This window comes from Protopterus annectens, chromosome 1.part0, assembly GCF_019279795.1.
Source record: "Protopterus annectens isolate FY-2018-M chromosome 1.part0, PAN1.0, whole genome shotgun sequence".
NCBI classification, from domain to species: domain Eukaryota; kingdom Metazoa; phylum Chordata; order Ceratodontiformes; family Protopteridae; genus Protopterus; species Protopterus annectens.
The window spans coordinates 366,373,265-366,397,642 of record NC_056725.1 but is presented as its reverse complement, the minus strand read 5'-3'; the positions used below and the strand labels follow the sequence as shown (position 1 = coordinate 366,397,642).

General features: G+C 38.9%; 1 protein-coding gene across 2 annotated transcripts in view; it reads left to right on the top strand.

Moving 5' to 3' along the window:
• Positions 1–24,378, top strand: part of HIVEP2 (HIVEP zinc finger 2) — a 660,129-nt gene that overhangs the window by 618,216 nt on the left and 17,535 nt on the right. For both annotated transcript variants that reach the window (XM_044060075.1, XM_044060083.1), the window contains 3 exons: positions 2,759–2,934; positions 10,696–10,797; positions 13,521–14,467. In XM_044060075.1, the coding sequence (XP_043916010.1) occupies positions 2,759–2,934; positions 10,696–10,797; positions 13,521–14,467 (1,225 nt within the window). The remainder of the gene's footprint in view (positions 1–2,758; positions 2,935–10,695; positions 10,798–13,520; positions 14,468–24,378) is intronic.

The window sequence follows — 24,378 nt, the reverse complement described above, 5'->3', positions numbered from 1 at the left end:
GCTTAGAATAATCTAAGATGAAACATTCCTGCGTAAATGCTCCTTATAAACCATTGTGCAAAAAACACTGCCTTGATTTATCCAAACACTGTGGGAGGTGGAGCTAACTAGACAATACTTAACAGAAAATATACATATCTGCAAAAGTAGGTGATAGAAGAAAAATTGTGCTTACACTTTCTTTCTGTAATGACCTTCCTAACAGCACAGGGGTTATACCCTCTTCCTCACTCTCTAAAGCAGCAAGACACTGCTCACCTTAATGTCATGGTGTCACACTTCCAGTAACACTGTATAACATTCTGTTTGCTTAGACTTCACTTAAAGTTCTCATACCACTGTACAGTGCTTACGATCATAACATCACTGTGTACACAGTGTTCACTTTGATATCATTACTCTGCAGACTGTTACGACTTCACTCCGTTCACAATGTCACCATCATTCAATATATACTGCTTACTATCAGGAGATCCCACTGTACAGAGAGTATGCTACGGTTACATCAATTTGTACTTTGTGTTTACTATGTTGACATCACAATTTACAAAGTGTTTACTATAACATCACTCAGTACTCAGTGTTTGCTATCAAGATATCACTCTGTACATAATGTTTACCGCCATGACGTCAGCTGTCTGTTACTGTCATACTGTACATCATAGAACTCTGCTCCTATGTTTACCGCCATGACGTCAGCTATCTGTTACTGTCATACTGTATATCATAGAACTCTGCTCCTATGATTACCGCCATGACGTCAGCTGTCTGTTACTGTCATACTGTATATCATAGAACTCTGCTCCTGTGTTTACTGCCATGATGTCAGCTGTGTATTACTGTCATATTGTACATCATAGAACTCTGCTCCTATGTTTACCGCCATGATGTTAGCTGTCTGTTACTGTCATACTGTATATCATAGAACTCTGCTCCTTTGTTTACTGCCATGATGTCAGCTGTGTATTACTGTCATACTATACATCATAGAAGTCTGCTCATAAACTCATCACATTCTTACTTTCTACATCATATACTTTTATAGATTGAGCTACTTTGTCACTTTCTTTACGTTGTGCAGTACACAGTTTGGCACGAGTTGTAAAAGAGTTCCATCAGTTTTATTGTACATTTTGTTTGCAGCTGCTGCCTGATTCTTCTTAACAGCAGTTCTACATCTCCCTATCCCCCTCGCAGTTTTTACATCTTTGTAGAATTAACATACAGACTTATATAAGTTGTTAGTTATTAGGCATGCAGTCCAGAAACCCAAAGCACTTTCTGGGTAAATGACTTGCTCAAAGCCAAACAGACAAATGAAGGCTGAGGGAGTCAAACCCTTTACCTAAGATGCAGAACGTCAACAGCTTATAGTTTTAACCTGTTTGCTTACTGACATACTGTCTCATGTTATGTATGTGCACGCCAGATGTATTCCAGCTGCATGAATACTGGGTTCTTGTGTGCTGGATGATAAATGCGAAATATCAAGTGGTTATTTGCATATTCTACATATGCATGCTTTTTGCATACACCCAGTTAGACTGTGGGTACCTTATGGAGTGTTGTGTCTGTAGCCCCCTTTAATTCACTTAGAAAATATTTAACGACTCTATGTTCATGTGTGTACTATAATCTATAAGTTGGATATGTTTTATAATTTTGTCATTTTGGAGCTTTTCTCCATGCCCCCTCTCCAAACTTAAGTAATTATTTACTTATAAATACTGAAAAGAATGCTGTGAGTTGGTTTGTTTTTGTTTATGATGGTTCTTTTTTTCGGATGCACCACGCATTTGTAATGGTTAGTGCTGCATGGAAATTAGGAAAAGAATTGGGTGTTACTGTAGGCCCTCCTTTGTATAACACTTTGTAGCCTCTCAGAGCTGAGATGTCATACTACAGTAGGCTTCACAGAACACAAGACACCGGACTTGATGCAGCATCATTTTCATGGTACTGTACACCTTGTGTACAGCAGTGTGTCTTGGAGGTATACAGCTCCATTTTTGTAGCACAGCTTAATGGGAGGGGCAAATACTGAAGGGCCTCCCAGAGTTCTATCTAGCCACCAACCTCCAGCCCAGTAGCCAATAAAAATGCTCTGAAACCCACTACTGAAGGAAATTGCCGAGCTGTTAGGGCCACAGCCCACCTGGCTGAGTACCATAACATTATGGCATGCTGAATGCCCCTGTTCATTGTAGAGTCAGCACACGGTAAGTATAGCATGGCAGAATGCTGATTAGCAGTATACGTTTTTATTAGGAATATGTTTCTTAGCTGAAATGTCCCTTATGTAGATTTATACTGTGCATTAATGTTAACGGGAGGTACTTATAACTCAAGCTTCCAGGACTAGTACAGATTACATGCCTATTTGCAGTATAGGGTAAAATTTCAATATTCCCCCATTGTAATATTTTTGTTTGTTGCCGTGTTCTTGTTCATGCACCTTTTGTATGGGGTTATATCTTAACAGGTCACTCCCCATAAATGAGGTCCACTAAGTGGGTTGTCACCCAGTAAACAAAATTTAATAACATAAATGAAACATACTTTGCTTCAAAGGGTGTAATACTTTTTTTTTTTGTTCAACTCCAATAAGTGCAACGTTCCTGAAAAAAAAGTTCTAAGTTTTTCATTGTATGCAGTAATCTGCATAGGGATTCTGGGTGGAAAGGTAACAAGAAAACACCTAAAATGCTGTATGGAGATTGATTAAGAAATAACTTTTGTTTTATTTTTTTCCTTTAAGGTACAAGTCAAATGAAGATTATGTTTATGTAAGAGGGCGTGGTAGAGGAAAATATATTTGTGAAGAATGTGGAATTCGCTGCAAGAAGCCAAGCATGTTGAAGAAGCATATTCGTACACATACAGATGTTCGGCCGTATGTATGCAAGTTCTGCAACTTTGCCTTCAAAACAAAAGGTGAGCACTAACTTGGATAACAAAGCAAAACTTTGCTTTCTCAGTGAGAGCAACTATTGCTGTAGCATAGTGTACACCATGAAAGTATTTATATGTAATAACCTCATACAGTGCATTCATTTTTATCATTTCATTTAACAGCAGCATTTTTTTTGTTATTTAATGATACAGCAACTGTGCTATAAGCATGTTTGAAGCACAGAATTAATAATGAAACGTTTCTGCTCAGTAGTAATTTTATTAAAAGATACCATAGCCTCTCAAACTGGACTTCATACTCAACAAAATTGTATATACTTAATGTTCCTGAAAGTAGCTGCAATTCATAAACAAATTAGTTTAGGCATGCAGTAAAGTATCTAGGTCCATTACACCTTAGTTTGCTATCCTTAGACGTCACATGACTGTCCCCTTAGCATCGGGCATTAAGGAAGAAATGGATTCTGAAACTTATTTAGCGCTGTAGAGCATTCTGCTATGAAACTGATGGCCTCCTTAGAGTCTAGAAAGATAAGAGGGTCTTGGTATCCTTGGATTAGATGCAAAACAACAAGAGGGAAGCCCTTGTCCCACGAGATCAGTGATGGCTACTTTCATTCATGTGTTAGGTTGCTAGAAGAGTGCTGATATTGCTTAGCACACTCCTCTACACTTGCTATTCTGCCGCAATACTGCATCAGTTTATGACTGATCAATGCTGGCCCATTTCATTTTACTCCATGTCACCCTAGTGGTAAGCAATTAAAGTAAATAATCCTTTCTTTTGAGAGTCAAAATTGGATGCTCTTGGCATAACTCAGCAGTGTGAACTGTGTGAACAAATGTGGCCTAAAGAATTTCTCCTCTTTCATGGGTAAGTGTTTTATCAGTGCATACTTACAGGGTTTTACTATTTCTGGCATGATATCATTGTTATGAGCAACTCTGAACAGCCCACTTAGAGACAGTTTGTTTTGAAAATAGTGCTAGCAACTGTCAGGTAAACAGACAAGCTGTGATACAGAGTGGGCAAAGGTCAGTGAAAGTTGCCCACAATACTCTTCAGGTTCGCTGTGGTTCTCCTGCCATCACATGTTGCTCTTTGGCTTCGTCATCAGTTTTAGTATGATTGTAGCTGAAAGTGTGTTGATCTTCCCTTCAGGACTGTTTCTGCTTCAGTAAAGGAACAAGTCTTGCTGTTGTAGAATAAATGAAACTTGTTGAAACAGCAGGGTCATCTCCATATGCTGAGCACCACTTCTGCAGTGCTAGAAATGTTTTGTATTACTACTTTCATGTAGCCTGTTCCTCACACACTTCAGGGATTGGCAAGGATATTTTTTGTGATTTCTCACAAACATCTGGATTCTGAAGACAATCGTATACATTTGTCCTCTCTCCAGAATATTTTCCTCTTCTCAGCTGGTTGTTCCATTTTTTTTGTGGGTTAAGGAGCACTTTGTTCTGTATATAAAGTGCTTATGAGAGACCTTGTAAATTAAGACTGTTGTTCTCTCAAGTCTATCTTTGACTGAAACTAGAATAGCAGCTGGGCCGTATTAGCACTCTTACTTGTTTCTTGTAAGAAGGACAACACAGAACCCACAGTCTCCTTTGTAGGAGATATTGTGAATAAAATTGTTGCAAAATTATTGGCTAATTTGTTTGCATTAGTGATTCTAATATTGATTTCTGTTCTATGGAACCAGTTGGTATTGAAAACAAGGTTGAAGCAAGTGCCATAGTAAACAGAGATAATAAAATTCCAGCTTCTGCAGGATTACTGGTGTATGCCATATTGTGCGTATGACTGCAACTTATGGTTGTAAGATCTGCCAGGCTCTTTTCTCTGTAAAGTTATATTGGTTACTAGGTAGTTAGCTAAAGCAAAAATAAGCCATTATTTTAGTGATATTTCTGCCTTCATTTGTAGTGCCTTCAAAATCGTTGTAATCCAGGACCGGGCTCTCAAATGTCTCATGAAGTCTTGTCAGTAATTTTACTTATTGATGTTATTTTATTTCACATTTGTTTACTGGGAAAGTCCGACTAGGATGTACACCCATTTTCAGCAGAGACCTGGGGAGAAAAGCTCCACATATCACAATAACAAAGTCTAGCACTGCAAACCAACAATTCATAATATGCATGTTTTGATATTACAGCTTATTAGTTTTTACACTTAATTATAAAAAAATCTATTTCTGTGGTACAGGGAGAGCTATGGAAGACAGTCTAGCTGTAACATAGTATATCAAGGCAGCTAATGTTAAATATAAATGCATTACGACATTGTTTAGTGCTTGGGTATATATGCTGGATCATGGTCTTGCGACACTGAAGCAGACTGTCTCTCTGCCATCTCTTCAGACTGGCTGAAGACACAGGTACTCAGAGCTGATGTTGGGTAGCTCTGATGCTTCTATACTCACTCATTTAGCAGCTGTACAAAAGGATCAGTAATTGGGTTCTGTTGTATTTATACCAGGTGTTAGGCACATACAAGACAAAGAATAATGTCAGTACTGCAAGACAAAGAATAATGTCAGTACTGTGCCCCTCAGGGTGATCGTATACCCTACACTTCACTGCCCAGGAGGTTGGTATAATGGTTAAGGTGTTTACCTTACAGCCTCAAAGTACATGGTTTGATTCAGACCTTTGAGGCAAATTGCCTAGACTTAAAATGACCCACAAGGACAGCCAGCCTATCACTTGCCTGTGAACCTATGAACTCTCCCTGTTTGTATCTATTTACAGAAATCACATAGTCATTTTGATCTAAGCTGACATTTCTTTGTTGTACTGTCTTCTGTTTTCATATATTGTACCTGTTATAGCTTACATAAGTTCCTTTTTTACGTAATGGAACTTTATTTGTTATGTAGGTCTCTTGTAGTACAACATTGAATCTTAATATTGGCTTCTCTGGGTAATTATGAATATTCTATATATAACAGGATCCACATCTTTCCTCGGGTGTCTTCTGAAAATCGTCTGTGCTCAGATGACATTCCTGTCACAGGTACCACTTCTAAAAGCAAAAAACTTAGCAGTGGTTTACCACAGGGCTCAGTGTTGTGCCTTCTGCTATTTGGCATTTATTTCTCAAACCTTAAGATCAGCACTCCTGGTCTATGGTTAAGTTTGCAGATGTCTGTAAAATGGGTATTATTTGGCCTTCTGATGACTCACGTTTACTCCATCTTGGATCAAACCATGCTAACAACAGGTGCAAGGGCAATGGTCTCAAAGAAATAGTTCATTTTGGTAAACAAAACATTTTCACTTAGTGACACACTGTCCAATCAAACACTGTTATAAGGGATCTAGGCACTTTTGTTGATAATTCATTATTGTTTGACCATCCTGTCTCTGCAGAAGTTTACAAAGCCTCCTGTCTGGCTCATCTTGCTTTCAAGGACATCTCCACTAGATCCAAAAAGTGTCTATTCCCTGTTACTCATATTTCATCAAACACATCCTTGAGTATAGTGCACTTTTTGGCATGTATTTGTCCAGACATGTCACTCTTCCTGAGAGGTCTTAGAAATTCAGTACAAAAAGATAAGTGGCATCAAAAATCTTTATCATGACAGAAGCAGCCCTCTTTCTAAACTCAGTGTCTAATAGATTCCCCCACGGAGATCTGTGTCTGGCCTTTTGAACCCCGAAAGATCCAACCGTCTTTGATCTCCTATTCGGTCACAGAACAAATGATACGTTAAATACCCAGTTAAAGGAACTAAACCTTCATCAGCAAATAACCATGACAAATTGGTGTAATAGCTTCAGATCATTCATAATTTCATAGATTCAGAATTGGATTGGCAGGCTCAAATTCTCCATTGGTCTACCTTGTCTTGCCTCCCTTAATACTGGAGGGAACCTTTTGAATACAGTTTTTTTTGGCTAGGCTTGTAATGGCCTGCAGACTGACTGCCTAGTAGTTACCTATGGACCTATAAATACATGGGTGTTTTTAGATACTATTTTTTAATAAAAAGATTCTTGAAAAAAATATCCCGCTGTTGCTATATTGTTCCTTGAGTGCATACTTGGTTAACGCAAGACAGTACGATTATTTAATGTTGTATATATTAATGCCACTGGGAGTACTGTTGTGTTCCTCAAAAAATGCATGTTTTACAGTGACTTAAGTGTGTTATGGTGAAAAATAAGATGCAGTGAAGTGTGATGCAGATATACTTCATTTACGAATCCTGAAGATGTCACGAGTACAGTGCATTTATAGGAAGAAAGCTATCTAGTGTGATTCTGTGAATGTGGCACTGTTTTTGCCATTGCTAGAAGCTGTTATACTAAATGTCTGATTCCTCTGTAAAGTTAATGATAGTTTTTATTTTAGGAACAGAGCTGTAGGCAGTTTCATCTGTGAAATAATCCCTCCAAGTGTACTTCAATAAAATGTTGCATGTTAACATGTACACAGCAACATTTGACTTGGCAGTCAGTACCTCCTGATAATTTATCCAAATGTAATTAGGAATGCATCCAGTGCTAAGGCATTTTTTTTAGTGCATTGCTTTTCTGAAAGCTTTTTATTTTCACCTCCAGTGTACAAGGTGATTTAACAAAGCAAGTTTAAAACTCTTAATGTGCAATGCCAGAAATTTAAATTCCTTATGGTAATATTTACTGTTGGCACGTTGGTTACAGTTTTCCTCAGTTTAATTGCCTTCTTTGGTGTTTGCATGTTCTGTCAGTGTTTCTATGGGTTTCAGCGTATGTGTCCAGTTTCTTTCTATGTTCCACAGAACAGCTGGTAAATTGCTGATGGCTGTATTGCTCATAGGAGTGATTGTGTGCATCTTGTAATGGCTGTCATACAAGCACAATTTTCATACTTACCCCTAGAGGACTGTAAGATTAAGTGACACCACAGTTAAATAAAAACTGGATGGAATCAAACCCTGGAATACAGGAAGCAACAGCTCATAGCCTTTCACCTCTGTGCTAGCCGCTGACTGCCATCCGCCTCATTCATTCTTCTATCCAGGCAGCAAGGACCAGGCTTCACTGGACAGGGTGACAGACATCTTGCTTCATTCATTTCCTGATAGGTTAGCGTTATCATGCAGTGTGTTCTCCTTTGGGGACAAGCACAGGGTGATAGGAAGTGGGTTAGTCTGCACATCCTGCAGACTATCTTGTCTCCGCCCTCAGCACAGATGCTGCCTTTCGGGAAATGCATGTATGGTATCACATATCCCAAGTCTCCTGGCTGAGTGGTGACCATTGAGCAGTTTAAGTATGATAGACTAATTTCCATGGTTGATGCACCTGGATTCCTGCAAGTTTTCTCAGTTTTGTTAGCCCAGACTACCTTCCTGTCAGGACTGCTGAGCCAGCATTGGCTGCTCAGTCCCTTCCTCCCTAGCCCATTTCCTCCATCCATACAAACTGTGTGAGCAGCTCGTGTGCTCCAAATCAGTGGTTTATTACTTAATCTTGCCCTGCTGGACTATACATGTATTCTGAGCACAGCACACTGTGATGTTGGGCGCAGAATGTATATCTGGTTAAAGTACACAAGCATGCAGGCTGTTAGCTGTTCCTGCATTCGACAGATAAAATTAAGTGTCCTTCCTCTTCTGTCAATGTGCTCTGATCTTTTGAGAGGACAGGATACCTACTGGGGTAGCTTCCCAGATTAGTAATTATTTATTCATGAGGGCTTTATACGGGGCCTTTCTTTTTTACTTAGCTCTTTACACATGTATCAAAGCCCTTGAATTGAAAAACAGCCAAACTGCAGTGAAAAGGATTAATATTAAAACAATAGAAAGTAAAAAGAAATCACAATGAGAAGCAGTCATTCAGTAAATGACATTGTCTGCATACGGATGCAAAAATAGGAAACAAAACTAACCTTAAAGTGTCTGGAGCACAAAGTTGATAAAAAAAGGCTACCAGATTAACATAACTGTTACTGTGCTTTCATAAAATTGCTACACCCGTAAAAGTGTTAAAAAACATTAACGTACCGTAGAAAAACAATAAAATGCATTTGTTGTGTAGCTCATTCATAAAGTCATACACTTAACTACATAAACCCTGTCAGACTACTTAACTACACATATTATGTAATTAATAATTCAAACTGTGAAAACAATTAAATTAATGGAACTTGTGGAGGCCTGGGTTGTGTAATACAAGAAGGATCAGCACTGTAAGGATAAGGAACTCGTTTTGTGAGTAGTGGTTTCAGATCTCATCATGAAATTCATTCCCATAATCCCATAGTGCTGCTGTTTTGTGCACTGCTCCTCAAACTCTCCACATATTCCATACATATTGCACCATAACCCCCACATATTCCATAACTGTCATACACGTGTATATATATATATATATATATATATATATATATATATATATATATATATATATATATATATATATATATATATACACACACACACACACTGTGCATATTTCGTACATATGGAAGATACAGACTTTTCTGGTTAGAAGGACAGGTCTGTATTTTAACTTGCAAGTTACTTTGTAATCTTCCAAGGGTATATCATAGGACTGGCTGCTGTGATTTGTCATACCAATGAATGTCATTGTCTTTTTTTTTTTTTTTTTTTTTATTCAACTATTGTATGTTAACCAAAGTGAATTTCCATGCCAGCAGCTGGTTTTGTGCTTCTTTTTTCTGTTTTATGGAGGGACTCCTTTAATTTAAGTCAATAAATGAAGCAATGTAACGACAAGTCCAGGAAACAAAATAAATAAAAAAATAACATAACAGAAATTAGTCCACTGGAACCATGAGCGTCAGTAAATATTTTATTGACACAATAAAACCCTAGTATAAAAAACTTTCACAAGTGCTTCTTCAGGCTTATCAAATACAAAATAAAAGCTCACTATATATAACAATTAAAATACATCATGTGATCTAACACACTTAACTGATAGAGACCAGTTAAAGAAAACCTTACATAATATTTGATCAAGTAATTCATTTAAACAGGCTTAATACCAACCAAAGTGAATTTCCATGCCAGCAGCTGGTTTTGTGCTTCTTTTTTCTGTTTTATGGAGAGACTCCTTTAATTTAAGTCAATAAATGAAGCAATGTAACGACAAGTCCAGGAAACAAAATAAATAAAAAAATAACATAACAGAAATTAGTCCACTGGAACCATGAGCGTCAGAAAATATTTTATTGACACAATAAAACCCTAGTATAAAAAACTTTCACAAGTGCTTCTTCAGGCTTATCAAATACAAAATAAAAGCTCACTATATATAACAATTAAAATACATCATGTGATCTAACACACTTAACTGATAGAGACCAGTTAAAGAAAACCTTACATAATATTTGATCAAGTAATTCATTTAAACAGGCTTAATACCAACCAAAGTGAATTTCCATGCCAGCAGCAGGTTTTGTGCTCCTTTTTTTTTTCTTTCTGCAGGTCGTATTACATTGTTTTATGTAGGGACTCATTTGATGGCTGTTCTTCATCATCTAATTACCATGCTGTTGGGAACTCATTTATTTCAACCTATGCACTACTTAGCATGGCAAATTGAGTTATGGAGTTTTATAACATTTGGATTTTTTAAATCTTGATGACATTAAATTGATTAACATCAGCCTAATGGGAACTGTGAAGAATAAGTCAGGCCTGTCTGTCTACAGTTAGAAACAGTGCAGGATTTGGAACTGGAAATGGGAACATGAGCCCACATGGTCTGTAGCAGTGATGCATCTAAATTAATTCTGTCTTTTGCTTACAGGAAATCTGACAAAACACATGAAATCTAAAGCACATATGAAGAAATGCTTAGAACTTGGAGTATCAGTAACATCAGTGGATGATGCAGAAATAGAAGAGTCAGGTATGTAACGTTAAGATAAGTTTTATTGTGACATAGCTTATGAAATATAGTGAAAGAGTGTTCTGGTAGGAAAACAGCTGTGCATTTAGACTGTTGCACACAGCCCTTTATTTGCTTATTCTTTTTAGTATATTTTTGAGGCATTCCGTATCTCTTAGTTCCCGTTAAATTAAACTGCTACATCCTTACGTGTCTTCTCTTCATTTCTGCGTAAATTACCTCAAAGATATTGTGAGGTTAATTTTTCCATTTTATCTGTCTTGAAGACTTAATTGAAACTTTATGTTGTTAAACCAGCCCACTTCAGTTCTGCTGAATCTTCTCTGGTGTCTGCACTTTCATCCAGCATGTGAAATATGTTGTTGTCTGCCATGTTAACTCTCACATTGTACTTGGTCTTAAATACTTTACTACTGTGTTTCAGTGTTTTGGGCCTTGCCTTTACTTAAGTAACTGATCACCAGACTTCATCTGTATTTAAAAAACAGTATATAATTCTTCATCTTACTTGCCCTTTTTCTTGAGTTTTGTCAAATCCCAAAGGATGAGTCCATGTAAGCAATTAGGTGTGCGTTAAAAACTACTCACTGTATCTTCCCGTTCTGTTTTATTACCATTTTAAAATGTGCTAGCTAGCGTATTAGTGATTGGTCCTTTTTTTACATTTGTATCATTCACATTTGATTCAGAAGTTATAGAAGCTTATCAGTTTTATGAATAAAAAAAGTGTTTTCTTGAAAAATATACTTCCCTACTTAATAATAAACACGTTTAGCACACCAAGTGGTGTTTATAAATTTTAGTACAAATGTTTTTTGACTGCCTCTTCTCAAACCCCCCCAAACACACACACACTTTCAAGTTAATGCGGATGGTGTGTTGAGGACCAGGTTGTCTGATACAAGCAATTCAAAATTCAAATCTAACAAAATATTTCATTAGAAAATGAATAAGTAGTGAGAGAAAATTGGTAGGCAGCTTTCCCTTAGCTTGGACTTTAGGTACAGGTAAACATAACTAAATTTCAGTGCTGGTTGATGTGTTAACACGGTAAAACTCTCTGCATCTGTTGTATTTATCCTTGTGGATTGTGCCGCAACTGAAAAGGGTCTATGAAGGAACATTTTGCTTACCTGGTTAGCAAGGATATAAAAGTAAAATAATCATCAAGTAGAACATTATATATTTTATTCCTCTGTTGAAAAAATGGAGCATGCATATTAGATCGGTAATGTGAACTAAAACATTACAAAAGAGGTATGAGCCAGGAGGCACCTTTGTAACATCTAACATTTTAATAAGTGAGATACTCAAATGGGAAACACTTTTTCTTTCAGACAGGTTATCTCTAATCCATCAGGTCTGACTATTTTTCCCTTTATGCCTGATATACTGCGGAGACCCAACTGTAGGAGTCTGAGTAAATGAATTAAGCTGAGAGGATTCAGTAGAAACTGCATGAGGGTGTATTTAGGGCTACACTCTCCATAAAAATGACATTTGAAAGATTCAGTTTGATACTGTTCTTTGTATATTTTAGTTCAAAATGCCCATATTCACAAAAATGAGCTTTGCAAAGTCGTACTATATTTTCACCAGTGGCAAACTAACATGCTGACAGAAAAGTAAATTTATTCTATGACAGCATGCATTAAGTTTATGTTATAAGGTCAGTAAATCCCCAGTAAGCATTATGACATTTCCACAACTGCTTATATGCTGTATGGCTTGTTATGTCACTTTACAACATCAGTAGAAGATAAGTGTTAAAACTACCTACCATACATAATAAAAACGATTTTTATTATACTATTGTGAATTGTGTTCTAAAAATCATTATATCTGCCTGGCTGTTTGCTGTGCAATGAATGTCAAGTGCACAGGTCGAAATAACTGATAGTGTAGTGTTCTGTATTAGTGTTGATATAGTATGCTGTTAATGGAATTTGCTGCCATCACATAGGAAACCTTAGCAGTGGAACTTGGTAAAGATTATTCTATTCTGTTTTACTGTTTTATATTATTTTAGTCATAACCATTATTCTTCAGTATTATATAAATAATAAGGTTGATGTGGAAGAAAGAAGTGTTGAGGTCAGTAATGTGCAGATACTTATTGTTTTATTATTTATTATTTATATTAGTTGTGTCTTACTAATTCATATCTTATTTCAGAGGAAAGTATGACTCCAGAGCAAAAATGTCTAGTATGAGCATCTGTGTACATAACCTGTTTGCTTTTTGACTTAACTTTATTCCTGTAGTGCACTGGTATTATCGTACAGAGATGTGCTCTACTTTTTCTCTTTTTTTTTTAAATAACAGACTGCTGCACAGCTCATAGACTGCATGTGTTCTGTCAGTTAGTTAGGAATTGTTCTCTAGAAGGAAAGTTAGTGCCATGGTCTAGTCTGCATTCTATGAATTTTAAGGTGCAAAATTCAAAGGAATTTCTTGGAAATATTATTTTTTCTGGTTATTGGCTCGGTGTTTAATAGTCTGCAGGCTGATTGCTAGTATTTAACTATGAACCTGTGAACTTGATGGCTTCGTAGCCAGACATTTGGTAGGGCTTTCCTGATTGCTGTTGTGGTGAGCTAAGAAAATTGTAAAGAGCGAGTATTTGAGGAGAATGCAGTAAGAATGACTTGCTATGTATGGTAGTGATTGCTGCATAGTTATATTGTCTTATTTTATTTATTTTATTTTTTTGTTTGTTTCAGAAACCACAGAGGAAATGCAAAAAGACGTTACAAAGGCAGGCATGTCAACTGAACATCAGTTTTCTGATGCTGATGATTCAGATGTTGCTGAAGAGGAGGGAGATGACATTGATGATGATGAGGATGAGGACGACGAATCGGAGGATCACCAAGGGGACTTAACACCAAAAACACGATCTAGAAGTACCAGTCCTCAGCCCCCACGGTTTTCTTCCCTTTCAGTGACTGCTGCCTCCCATATCACAGCATCAGAAAGCACCGCGCCTCCATCACTAATGAACTATTTTGTTACGTTGCCTAGCATTCAGGTTACTCAGCTTATGGCACCAAGTGATATGTATGGTGACAGGCACGTAGGGGAATATCAAAGGCTTTTGCAGGGAGGCTTCCCAGATTCAGAGCCTGACAAGGACAGGTTGGATGTACCAAGCTTTACTGATGATGAGTATATGCCTTTTTCAGAAACTAGTTCATCACCTAGAGACCTGTCACCCTCTAGGTATACATGCTCCAGTAGACAGTCGTCACCAGGGTATGACTCTTCGCCTTGTCGCGATAGTTCACCAAAGAGGTACCTCTCACCAGGGAGGGACTTGTCACCTAGAACTCACTTTTCACCAAGAAGAGACTTGTCACCCATGAGGCACCTTTCACCAAAAAGGGACGTTTTTAGGCAGGATCTGTCTCCAAGGAGAGAACTGTCACCAAGAAGACATTTATCTCCAAGGCGAGATACCCCATTGGGACGACCAGTTTCACCTGGCAAGGACATACTGACAAGGCGAGAATTATCTCCACGGAGAGAAAGAAGATTTATGCCCATTATGAGAGCAGCATCCCCAAGAAGAATTTCATGCCACAGCTCTGGCTGGCCCATGGGTCATTGTTTACCTTCCGATTCTCTTCCTTGGAGCCATACACTAAAACCTCATCCAGAAATTGGAATGGTAAGTTATTATAATAGTATACTATAGAAAATAGTGGATCACAGTCCTCCTTTCAATAAAAGTGTGTTAAAGCATATTACCTAAAGCTTACAATGTGTAATACCCAAGACATGCCTGTAGTTTTCACCTAATGTAGTGGTTTCATCTTTTAATTGGTGTATTAGCCAGGTCTTTGGGCAAAAAGGAATGAAGCCCAGGCCATGACCCAGATATCCCGAGTACATTTAGTATCTCCAGCACAGGAAAAACATTGAGGATGAGAGAGGAATTATAAAGTGGAGACTGCTGTCCTCTCTTGGGGCAGGTTAGAAAGTGCATTTCTGGTGTACAAACCTCCTGGAGACCAGACATCGCAAGAGGTGGTTTGCCTTCAAGGGAACAGGGTCCTTAAAGGGGCAACTATTGCAGAAGTTAAAGGTGTGCCATCCCATATTCCCAGTGGATGCCATCCTGTGAGATGTAGTAGGCAGGTCCAGTGCAAATGCCTTGGACCTTAAGGGAAAACTCTTTCTTCTTCATGATGGATGACTGCTCATATTCACTGCTTAGTCCTTGCTTTAAGGAGGAATGAGTGGGCCCTTGATTTCAGGGAATGAGCAGCATGATTGAGAAAATGAGGTGAGGCTTGAGGGTCAACTCACGTGAGCAGAAATAAAAACAAATATGTGTGTACTGTTTTATTTGCTTATGTTTCAAGTCATGAGGATTGTACTGCTGTTTAACCAGCACATTCTGACGAATTAACTTTAAACTACCACAGTTAGGCATCTACAAGACTTTGATATGTAAAATATGTATATGTATAAAATATAGTGCATATATATATATATATATATATATATATATATATATATATATATATATATATATATATATATATATGTATATATATATGTATATATATATATATATATATATATATATATATATATATATATATATATATATATATATATATATATATATATATATATATATATATATATATATATATGTATATTTTATATATATATATATATATATATATATATATATATATACATATATATATATATATATATATATATATATATATATATATATATATATATATATATATATATATATATATATATATATATATATATATATATATATGTATATTATATATATATATATATATATATATATATATACATAGATATATATTTTGTATATATATATATATATATATATATATATGTATATATATATATATATATATATATATATATATATATATATATATGTGTGTATTTGTGCTTTAGTGTTTGTTTGAAAAGCCAAAGAATGTACTTTAGCTTTGTAGTTCTGAGTTTATCAGTGTTAAGTGCATATTTTTTTATCTTTGTCTATCTTGTATTTAAATAGCAACTATTCTGACTAGTTGCTGCAGCTCAAAGCTGTTAAGTGTAGAATTCCTGTCTAATAACTACTAACTGATGTAAGATTTTTTTATATCTCTGAGCTCTGAACCCCTTGCAGTGTCTGATATTCAGTCTTATGAATTAGAGCATTATCTTAGTTATATAGTTAATATAAATTGTAAGTTAATAATAATAACTAGATTATGGTAGGTGTGTTAAAGATTAAAGATACAAGCAAAATTCATATGTACTTCGACTGTTTTTGACAGATATATGCGTGTGGTGGGTTTGCGTGCATGTCTGCACATACACATTTATATAGACTTGGCAGTTTTGCATATGTTATTTTCATTTCTTATTCCTAAGGTTTGTCTGTAAATAGCTGTTCTGAAGAGTTGAAACACATCAGGTGGCCATGAATATTTGTTGGACAACAGTCACATACCAAACTTGTCAGAACTGTCCCATCAGCATCGAGCCTGAGTCACCATGAGCTGTGCACCACCTGAACACAGCCCTCTGCATACAAAAAGCAGTAAATTATTTTAAAAATATATCAGCTTCCACAGCACATACTAGATGTCTTATTTTTTGTCAAGTGCAGGGTATTTTCAGATATAGTTGCATTAGTTCAGTTGTTCTGAAGTAAAGTGACTGAGGAGTATCACTATCATTAGCGTCTCAATGTCTGTGATGTAAAATAAAATGGATTAACATTTGTAATTATTTATCTACTTTTGGTCTGTAACCCTTGGCTGACTTCATGCCACTGACACTTCGACCCCATGTAGAACATTTCTTCCTGCCATCTGTGTAAACCTGTATAACCTAGTAGGCAGGGTCTCTTTGTTGTAGGAGGAAACCTGTGCATGTCAGTAGCTGGAGGGTAAGAACCAGAGGTCTTTTTAATTGCCTTGGCCTTCATACTAATGAGGAAAAAGACTTTTCTTAAATCTTACTTTAAGAGCTCCCTCCTTTCACGTTTAGGTGGCAACTGGGATTTCCTGTTTTGAGGACCATACACTCTTGTGTTCTGTAGTTCCAGCACTCAGGAGTATGCAGGCCTTTTGCTGATGAGTGATATTAGGTCACAAGCAAAATACAGGGGATCACTCCTAGCTCCATTGTTTCCTTTAATTTTCTTTTCTTTCTTCTTGTACATTTCAGATCTTGATCCAATTTCTCATTATAGACAAGCCCCCTTGGAGAATAACTACTAAATGAAAACTTTCTAAACATTCCTTTAGTTGTCAAAGTGTCAGCCAGGACACAACCTAGTGCTTACTTTATTGTTTGGGAAAAGGACACAACAAAGTGTCATATGTGCCAGGATTTTACTTTGGCTGCCAGAAGAAGGCAAAAGTAGAAGCTTGTGACCTACATAACATCAAGAAGTGTGATGACTTTGCAAGATAGCCAGTATGGAGAGTGACAGTAAATTCCCGCATCAGATTCCAAGCATAAGTTAAAGTGAAGGATCAAGGAACTTAACATCCATAATCAGGCAAAGACCAGGTTCTGTGGAGAGCTGACCTCTACCCCTGTGTAGCTCACAACAGAAATGATTTTTTGCAGTAGTCAGCTGATTCTGTATCAACTGGCAGGTGTAACGTTCCTCTACCTTTGGAGTAGGTTCAGGGGTTTGAACTCCACCCCTCCCTCACTTGAAAGTATGGCAACCCATTGAGTCCCTTAGCAGTGGTTGAACTCACTCCTGGGAGCCGTCTTACGTCAAATCCCTCTGAGTCTTTACCCTGCTTTTTATAGTTAAGTTGGTTTTTGGTACTCTTCTTTTACCTGATTGTTCTGCAGCCATCTCTGGAATGTTGAATAGTCAAACAGTCTGACTCTTGGTTTCATTTGTCCACAAATATGTTGAAGCACACATCAGAGAGTGTTAGTTGAAGCCACCTCAGGCCCTAGTACAAGATTATTTTATGTAGACACCATTTATAGCAAGTTTGCCCCCACTTGTTGGGGCCTATTACTCACTCATTGCTGTCCACCTGACCTATGGCCAGTTCATCTGATGACTCCAGCCTGCATACTGCTTCGGCTAGCATAAGAATGATGTTCTCCCATCATTACGCCCAACAGGAAGATTCAGAGGAGGCTGAGATCCCAGATTCTTCTTTCCGAGGAAGAAGTATATAATGAGACATTCCTTCCCTGTAGCTCTCCCCCAAAATGGCTTCCCCCTCCAGTCAAAACATCCAGGCTAATGAAGTCTTTCATGGACTGTTAACTAGCTCCTCAAAATAAGTCTTATCAGTTTGTGGGAAAGAATTCTGATTCACCCATCCACATGGACCTGTTTTGAGAGATGCCATCTTGAGTCCTGGAGGCACTCTGGTCTGCCTGCTCCTTAGAATGCTGATGCCCTGCAGAGTATATCCCTCTGCACAGACAGAGAACATGCTCTACTTAGAATAGTTGGGAGAGTAGATGAATGTGAAAGGACCATCCAGGCTGTCCTAAGGGTATCCTCAGCGAGTGACATGACATCATCCCTAAGCATCCAAGAGCAGATTCCTCATTGAACTTTTCTATAGAGCTGGTCACACTTTTTCTCTTTGTTGTCAGATAAAGGAGTCAAAGGTTTTGGACATTTGCAAGACAATATTTTCTTTTGCCATCATTAGCTGTAGGGCTTTTATTTGTCTCTTGTCAACTGTCCCACTTCCACTCCTTCCTTGAGAATAGGTTTGGAGACTCTCACAGGTCTTTTGATTCTAGGAGAAGGGAGTATCCTACAAAGACCTTTATGATGGCTTCCTTCTGGAGATGCTGTGTCCAGTGCAGTAACATCCAGAAACATGCTTTTGCTAGATGACATGTCTTATTTTCTCTTGTTTGTTAAAGAAGAGTCAACACAGACTTTGAGCGATCTCTTCTGAGGAGGAAGTCCTTTTTGGGAAGGCTTCTTAGGACAACCTGGATGGTCTTTTCACATTCATCCACTCTCCCAACTATTCTAAGTAGAGCAGGTTCTCTCTCTGTGCAGAAGGATATACTTCCCTCAGACAGTCGGTCTGCAGATCTATATGGAGTTGGAGTATTATGTCAGCTGTTACCATCTCTCCCTTTTAAATACCACTTCCCTACTTTCTGTGACACTCATGCCTGGCTGTTACAGGTCATTCCTCACAGAATCCATCCACCTCTTTGCTGGATGCCATTGTTTTCTCTTGCCTTCTTCCTGTCTGTCCCAAATCATCTTAACCAGATCTTCTTCTGCACATGTGCCCAAACCCACCATAATCTGTTCTCTTTGACCTTTTGTGCAATTAGAGCTACTTTGGCTACTGCTCTGATGTTCCCGCAGTGTGCATCCTACCACCCTTCTCATGCACTTCATTCCCATCACCTCTAGCTTCCTCATCTGCTCCTCCTTTACTGCCCAGGTTTTTGTACCATACAGTAGTACTGTTCAGACGACTATTTTGTACACTTGACTTTTCAGCTTCTTTGACATTTTTCTCTGATATATTACATTTGGCACTCGGTACCAGTTAACTGCAGCCCTTCTGATTCTAGCTTTGACCTCCCCATTCAGACTTCCCTTCACCTGAACCAGTCCACCCAGATAATTGAGGCTGTTAACTAGTTCTGCTATTTTCCCTTCTATCTCACTTCTCAGATTCTTCTGAACTGTACCATTTGCTGCATTTATGCCTGTCTTGCCTTTCATCCCATGTGCCTTCAGTTTTGTGTTCCATTTTCCTATCCTTTACCGAAGTTCTTATTCGGAGTCTGCCTGTAATGCCACATCATCTGCATACAACAACTTTGTTGATCTGTCCCCTCTGACCTGTTTGCTAATGTAGTCCGTCATCAGTATGAGCAGCAGTGAGCTCAGAGCTGGACCCTGATGTACACCCACTCCCACTGAAAATCCCTCTGTGAGACTGAACACTGTTCATACTTGAGTTGCTGGGCCCTTGTACATAGCTTGCACTAATTCTACCATGTTTCTGGGACTTCGAATCACTGTAGGACTGCCCAAATCAGCTTTATGGAGACCTTGTCATATGCTTTCTCCAAGTCCAGGAATGCCCGATGGACTCTATATTCTGTAGTGAGATGTTTGATGCGTATTTTTGCAAGTGGGTCATACTTGCACCATTTGTTGACAGTTTATATTATTATACTCAATAGTTAGATAAAACAAACATTTTTGGGGTGTTATTGAGATGCTGAATGACTAAGGTTAGTGCCTACCCTTCCATGTATAATTTTAAAATCCTTTCTTTGATAGTTGATTTTGACAAGTTTTATATATGTATTGTTCAAGACAAAATATGTCTAGGTTGAAGATGTTTATTGTTGGTGGGGGGTTGGCTAGGACATCCCATAATTTGTATTATTTTAGTAGCACTAATTAATACTTCTGTGTGGGTATTTCATCCCTATATCCATTGATGTTTGAAGCTAATTGTTTATACCCTGGTTTGGTCACTAGTATGTGATCTGTTATGTAGCTGGATAAGGTGGTTAAGCTTGTACCCTGATAGCTCTTCAAAGCTTCTTTCACCGAGTTCCTGCTGTTTAGCGTTTTCTTACACTGAGTGCGATTTGTGCAAAGTAAAATTACTGAAACCACTTTTAACATTGATGAACTTAGCACATTATGCCAAAGTTTTGCAACCATGGAGTTGGTGTATGTTTATGTATATATAAATATAAATACACACACACACACACACACACACACACATGTATATAAACTTAAATTTTAGGCTCTCGAACTGTGATGTTCATCGTGTTTCACTGTTGCAGTCATGACTGTAGGGTTCTCCCCTGCCGGCAGGCAGCCCTCGGTCGGCCAGAATCCCAAAGTCTGGGTCCGGCGTCGGCTGTTCAACCATGCTCCCTGACGTCAGAGCGCCAGGCGTACAAAGCTGACAGCCGACGCCATCTTCTCCAGTCTTTCTTGCCGTGCGGTGATAGTTCGCAAGTGCCGGTCGGCTGACTCCTGACGAATTTTTCTGATATACTTCGGTCCGAAGACTTTCTTCTCCACTCAAAGCTAAGTACCCCGTTGGGGAAACTTTTTTCTTGCTCCACTCCGATGTCAGAAAAAGTTAATAATTGTATTTCATTTGGGAAGCAAATACCTCATAAGGATTTTCTTTCTTACTGTATTCCTTGCTTAGGCCCTGACCACGACATAGCTAGTTGTCGTTTTTGTGCTAGATTCAATCAACGTACAATTAAGCCTAGGTACGATTTTGCTTTTCATTACTTCGGTAGGCGCTTTAACTACAAAATGTCGTCGGATACGGGCCTGGCTACCGGAGTTCACAAACGTCGCAAGGATAAAGACAGGCCTCCGAGGTCCAAATCTGATGATAGCGCACAAGCGGAGCCAGCTTCAGGTTCGGCCGTCGTCAGTGAGGCGCTTTTGCAGCTCCTGTCGTCGGCCATTTCAGAACCGATGGCCGAAACGGACTCTCATGAGGAGCCAACCAGGCCTTTAAATATTTCTGTTGCAGGACCTTCGGACAATGCTCCTTCGGATGGGTCCGGAGCCGCAGACATTGAGACGGCTTCCGAAGGGGTTTTCAGGCCTACTCAGCTACTAGTAAAGGCAAAGCCAAAGACAAAGGCAGAGACTCCTTCTAAATCAAAGACTTCAACACAGGCCTCTTCTGAACCAGCTCCCAAGTCACAGAAACAGTTACTCAAGATGGCGGAGGATTTAATTACTATGATTAGGGGTTCACATCCCCCTCCAGACAAAAGGCCAAGGCAGGATGTTTATTATGATTCCTCTGATCAGTCTTCTGTTTCCTCAGTTTCTTCTTCTGATCGGGAATATTCTTTCCCTCCTTATGAGGATTCTGATGCTGAAGAATCCATTCCTTCAGCTTCTCCCCCTGAGGATTTCTCTTTTGGGGAAACTTTGCATGAAATGAGAGAACATTTCCACTGGGAAGGACAGGAGTATTCGGAATCCAAGAAAAGACTGAGGGATTTTCTTCTTCTTCCCCAACATAGACCCCTGGCTATTCCTCCTGTTTTGGATATTGTGGATGATGCCTTTTCGGAGGCTAACTTAACCCCTGACTCTTTTCCTCCTGCTCCTGTTAAGCCTGATAGATATTACAGGGTTCCTGATTCCCATCAGTTTTTATACAAGAACCCTTCTGCTGACCCTGAAACCATTTCTCAGGGTCCTAAGGGAGTTAAGGCCGCTTCTGCCAAAAATCCCATTCCTTCTGAAAAGGATTCTCGATCCTTAGAAAGATGGGGCAAAAAGGTGTACACTTCTGCTACTTTGTCCATTAGGGTTTTAAACTGTCAGTTTCATATGCTTAAATACCAGCAATTTCTCTTGTCTGTCTTAAAACAAAAGCTTACTTCCATTTCTGCCTGTGCAGATGATAAGGAATTACATGACTTATTGCATGCCACTGAACAGGTTGGGAAGCATGGTTTACACTGTGGATTTGATGCCTTGGAGGCTTCTTGTAGGGCTGCGCCTCTGGCACAGTCATTAGAAGGCATGCATGGCTAAAGGAACAAAATTTACCTGAACAAGTAAAGGCTAAATTATTGGATGCTCCTGTTCAGCATAATGTTTTGTTTGGATCAAAAGCTGAAGAGGTGATTAAAAAGATGGAGGATAAGGCGAAATCCATGCAAACAGTTAAAGATTTCTTACAAGTACAGCCACCTAGATTTAGCGGGAATTGGCCTTCAAAAAATTGGTCCTTTCCCACTTCAGACAGGCCTCAGAGGGGTAGATATAGACACTCCAGAGGGAGGCCTCAAACACAAGCTGCTTATAGACCAAGGCAGTGGACTGCTTCCACCCCTAGGGGAGGAGAGGACAGATCACAATCTCAAAGGAAACAAACTCAATGACTCCCTCTGTTGGGCTACAGGAACTTCTTGCCTGGAAGCCCCGCTCGGAGGAAAACTCTCTCTTTTTTATCAAAATTGGACTCAAATAACCCAAGACAAGTGGGTTTTGGATGTGGTTTTAAGAGGTTACAAATTCCATTTTCATACCTTGCCAAGGCCAAGTGGATGGCCAGAACTTCCAAAACATCAATGGACAGAGGCCTTAAACCAGGTGGAAGCTCTTTTGGCTATGAATGCCATAGAACTGGTTCCTCTTTCAGAGATGGGAAAAGGTTTTTACTCAAGGCTCTTTCTAGTCCCAAGGAAGCAAAACTCATGGAGACCCATTCTGGATCTGTCGGTCTTGAACACCTTTCTAGAGATTCCAAACTTCAAGATGCTTACTCTACAGCAGCTACTTCCAATGCTGTCCAAAGATGCATGGATGGTAACTTTGGATTTAAAGGAGGCATACTTACACATTCCCATCAGGCAGGATCGCAGAAAATACCTCAGGTTCAAGGCCGGATCGAGGCACTTTCAATTCTCTGCGCTGCCCTTTGGATTGTCTACTGCGCCCAGGGTCTTCACCAAATGCCTGGCTCCAGTAATAGCTTACTGCAGACTCAAGGGAATTCAAATTTACCCTTATCTGGATGATTGTCTGATTCAGGCAGACAGCAAGGATGTCTTACTCCAGCATCTAGAATTTGTACAGAACCTCCTCAAGTTCCTGGGATTCTCTGTAGACATAAAAAAGTCAAATTTGACACCATCACAACAGATAACTTTTCTGGGTGCACTTCTAAACACCACAACCCAGATGGCATTTCTGACATCCGAAAAACAATTACAGCTGGCTTCAACTTTCAGAACTTTGGCAACTCTAACTCAACTATCTGCAAGGAAATTCCTCCAGGCTTTGGGTTACATGGCCTCCTGCATCCTTCTCGTACCATATGCAAGACTACACATGAGGAAAATACAGTGGTACCTAAAAAGTGTATGGTCTCAGCATTGCCATAGTTTAGGCATACTGATCTCTGTCCTTCCTTGCCGTCAAAAGGAATTTCTTTGGTGGTCCAGGGCATGTGCTCTAAACAAAGGGAAACCCTTCCGTCTGCCTCCTGCCACTCAGATTCTAACCACGGACGCCTCGGATTATGCTTGGGGAGCCCATTTTCAGGGCAATTGTTTGCAGGGCCTTTGGACAAAGGATCAGAAGCACCTGCATATCAATTTAAAGGAAATGTTAGCCGTTCAGAAAGCTCTATTGGCCTTCAGGAATCTTTTACAACCAGGACAACTGCTAATACGGACAGACAACACCACAGTTATGTGGTACATAAACAAGCAAGGGGGATCTCATTCCTACCCCCTTTGCAGACTAGCCATGGATCTATGGAACACAGCTGTAGCTTGCAATCTGGATCTTCAAGCTCAGTTTCTACCAGGGAAACAAAACTTCCTGGTAGACAGTCTGAGCAGAAACCTTTCGGATCCACACGAGTGGATGCTGGACACCAAAATATTCAGGATGATAACAGCAGTCTGGGGATGTCCTCACATACAGCAGTCTGGGGATGTCCTCACATACAGCAGTCTGGGGATGTCCTCACATAGACCTCTTTGCATCCCATCTCAATCATCAACTACAGAATTTTTGCACCAGGACTT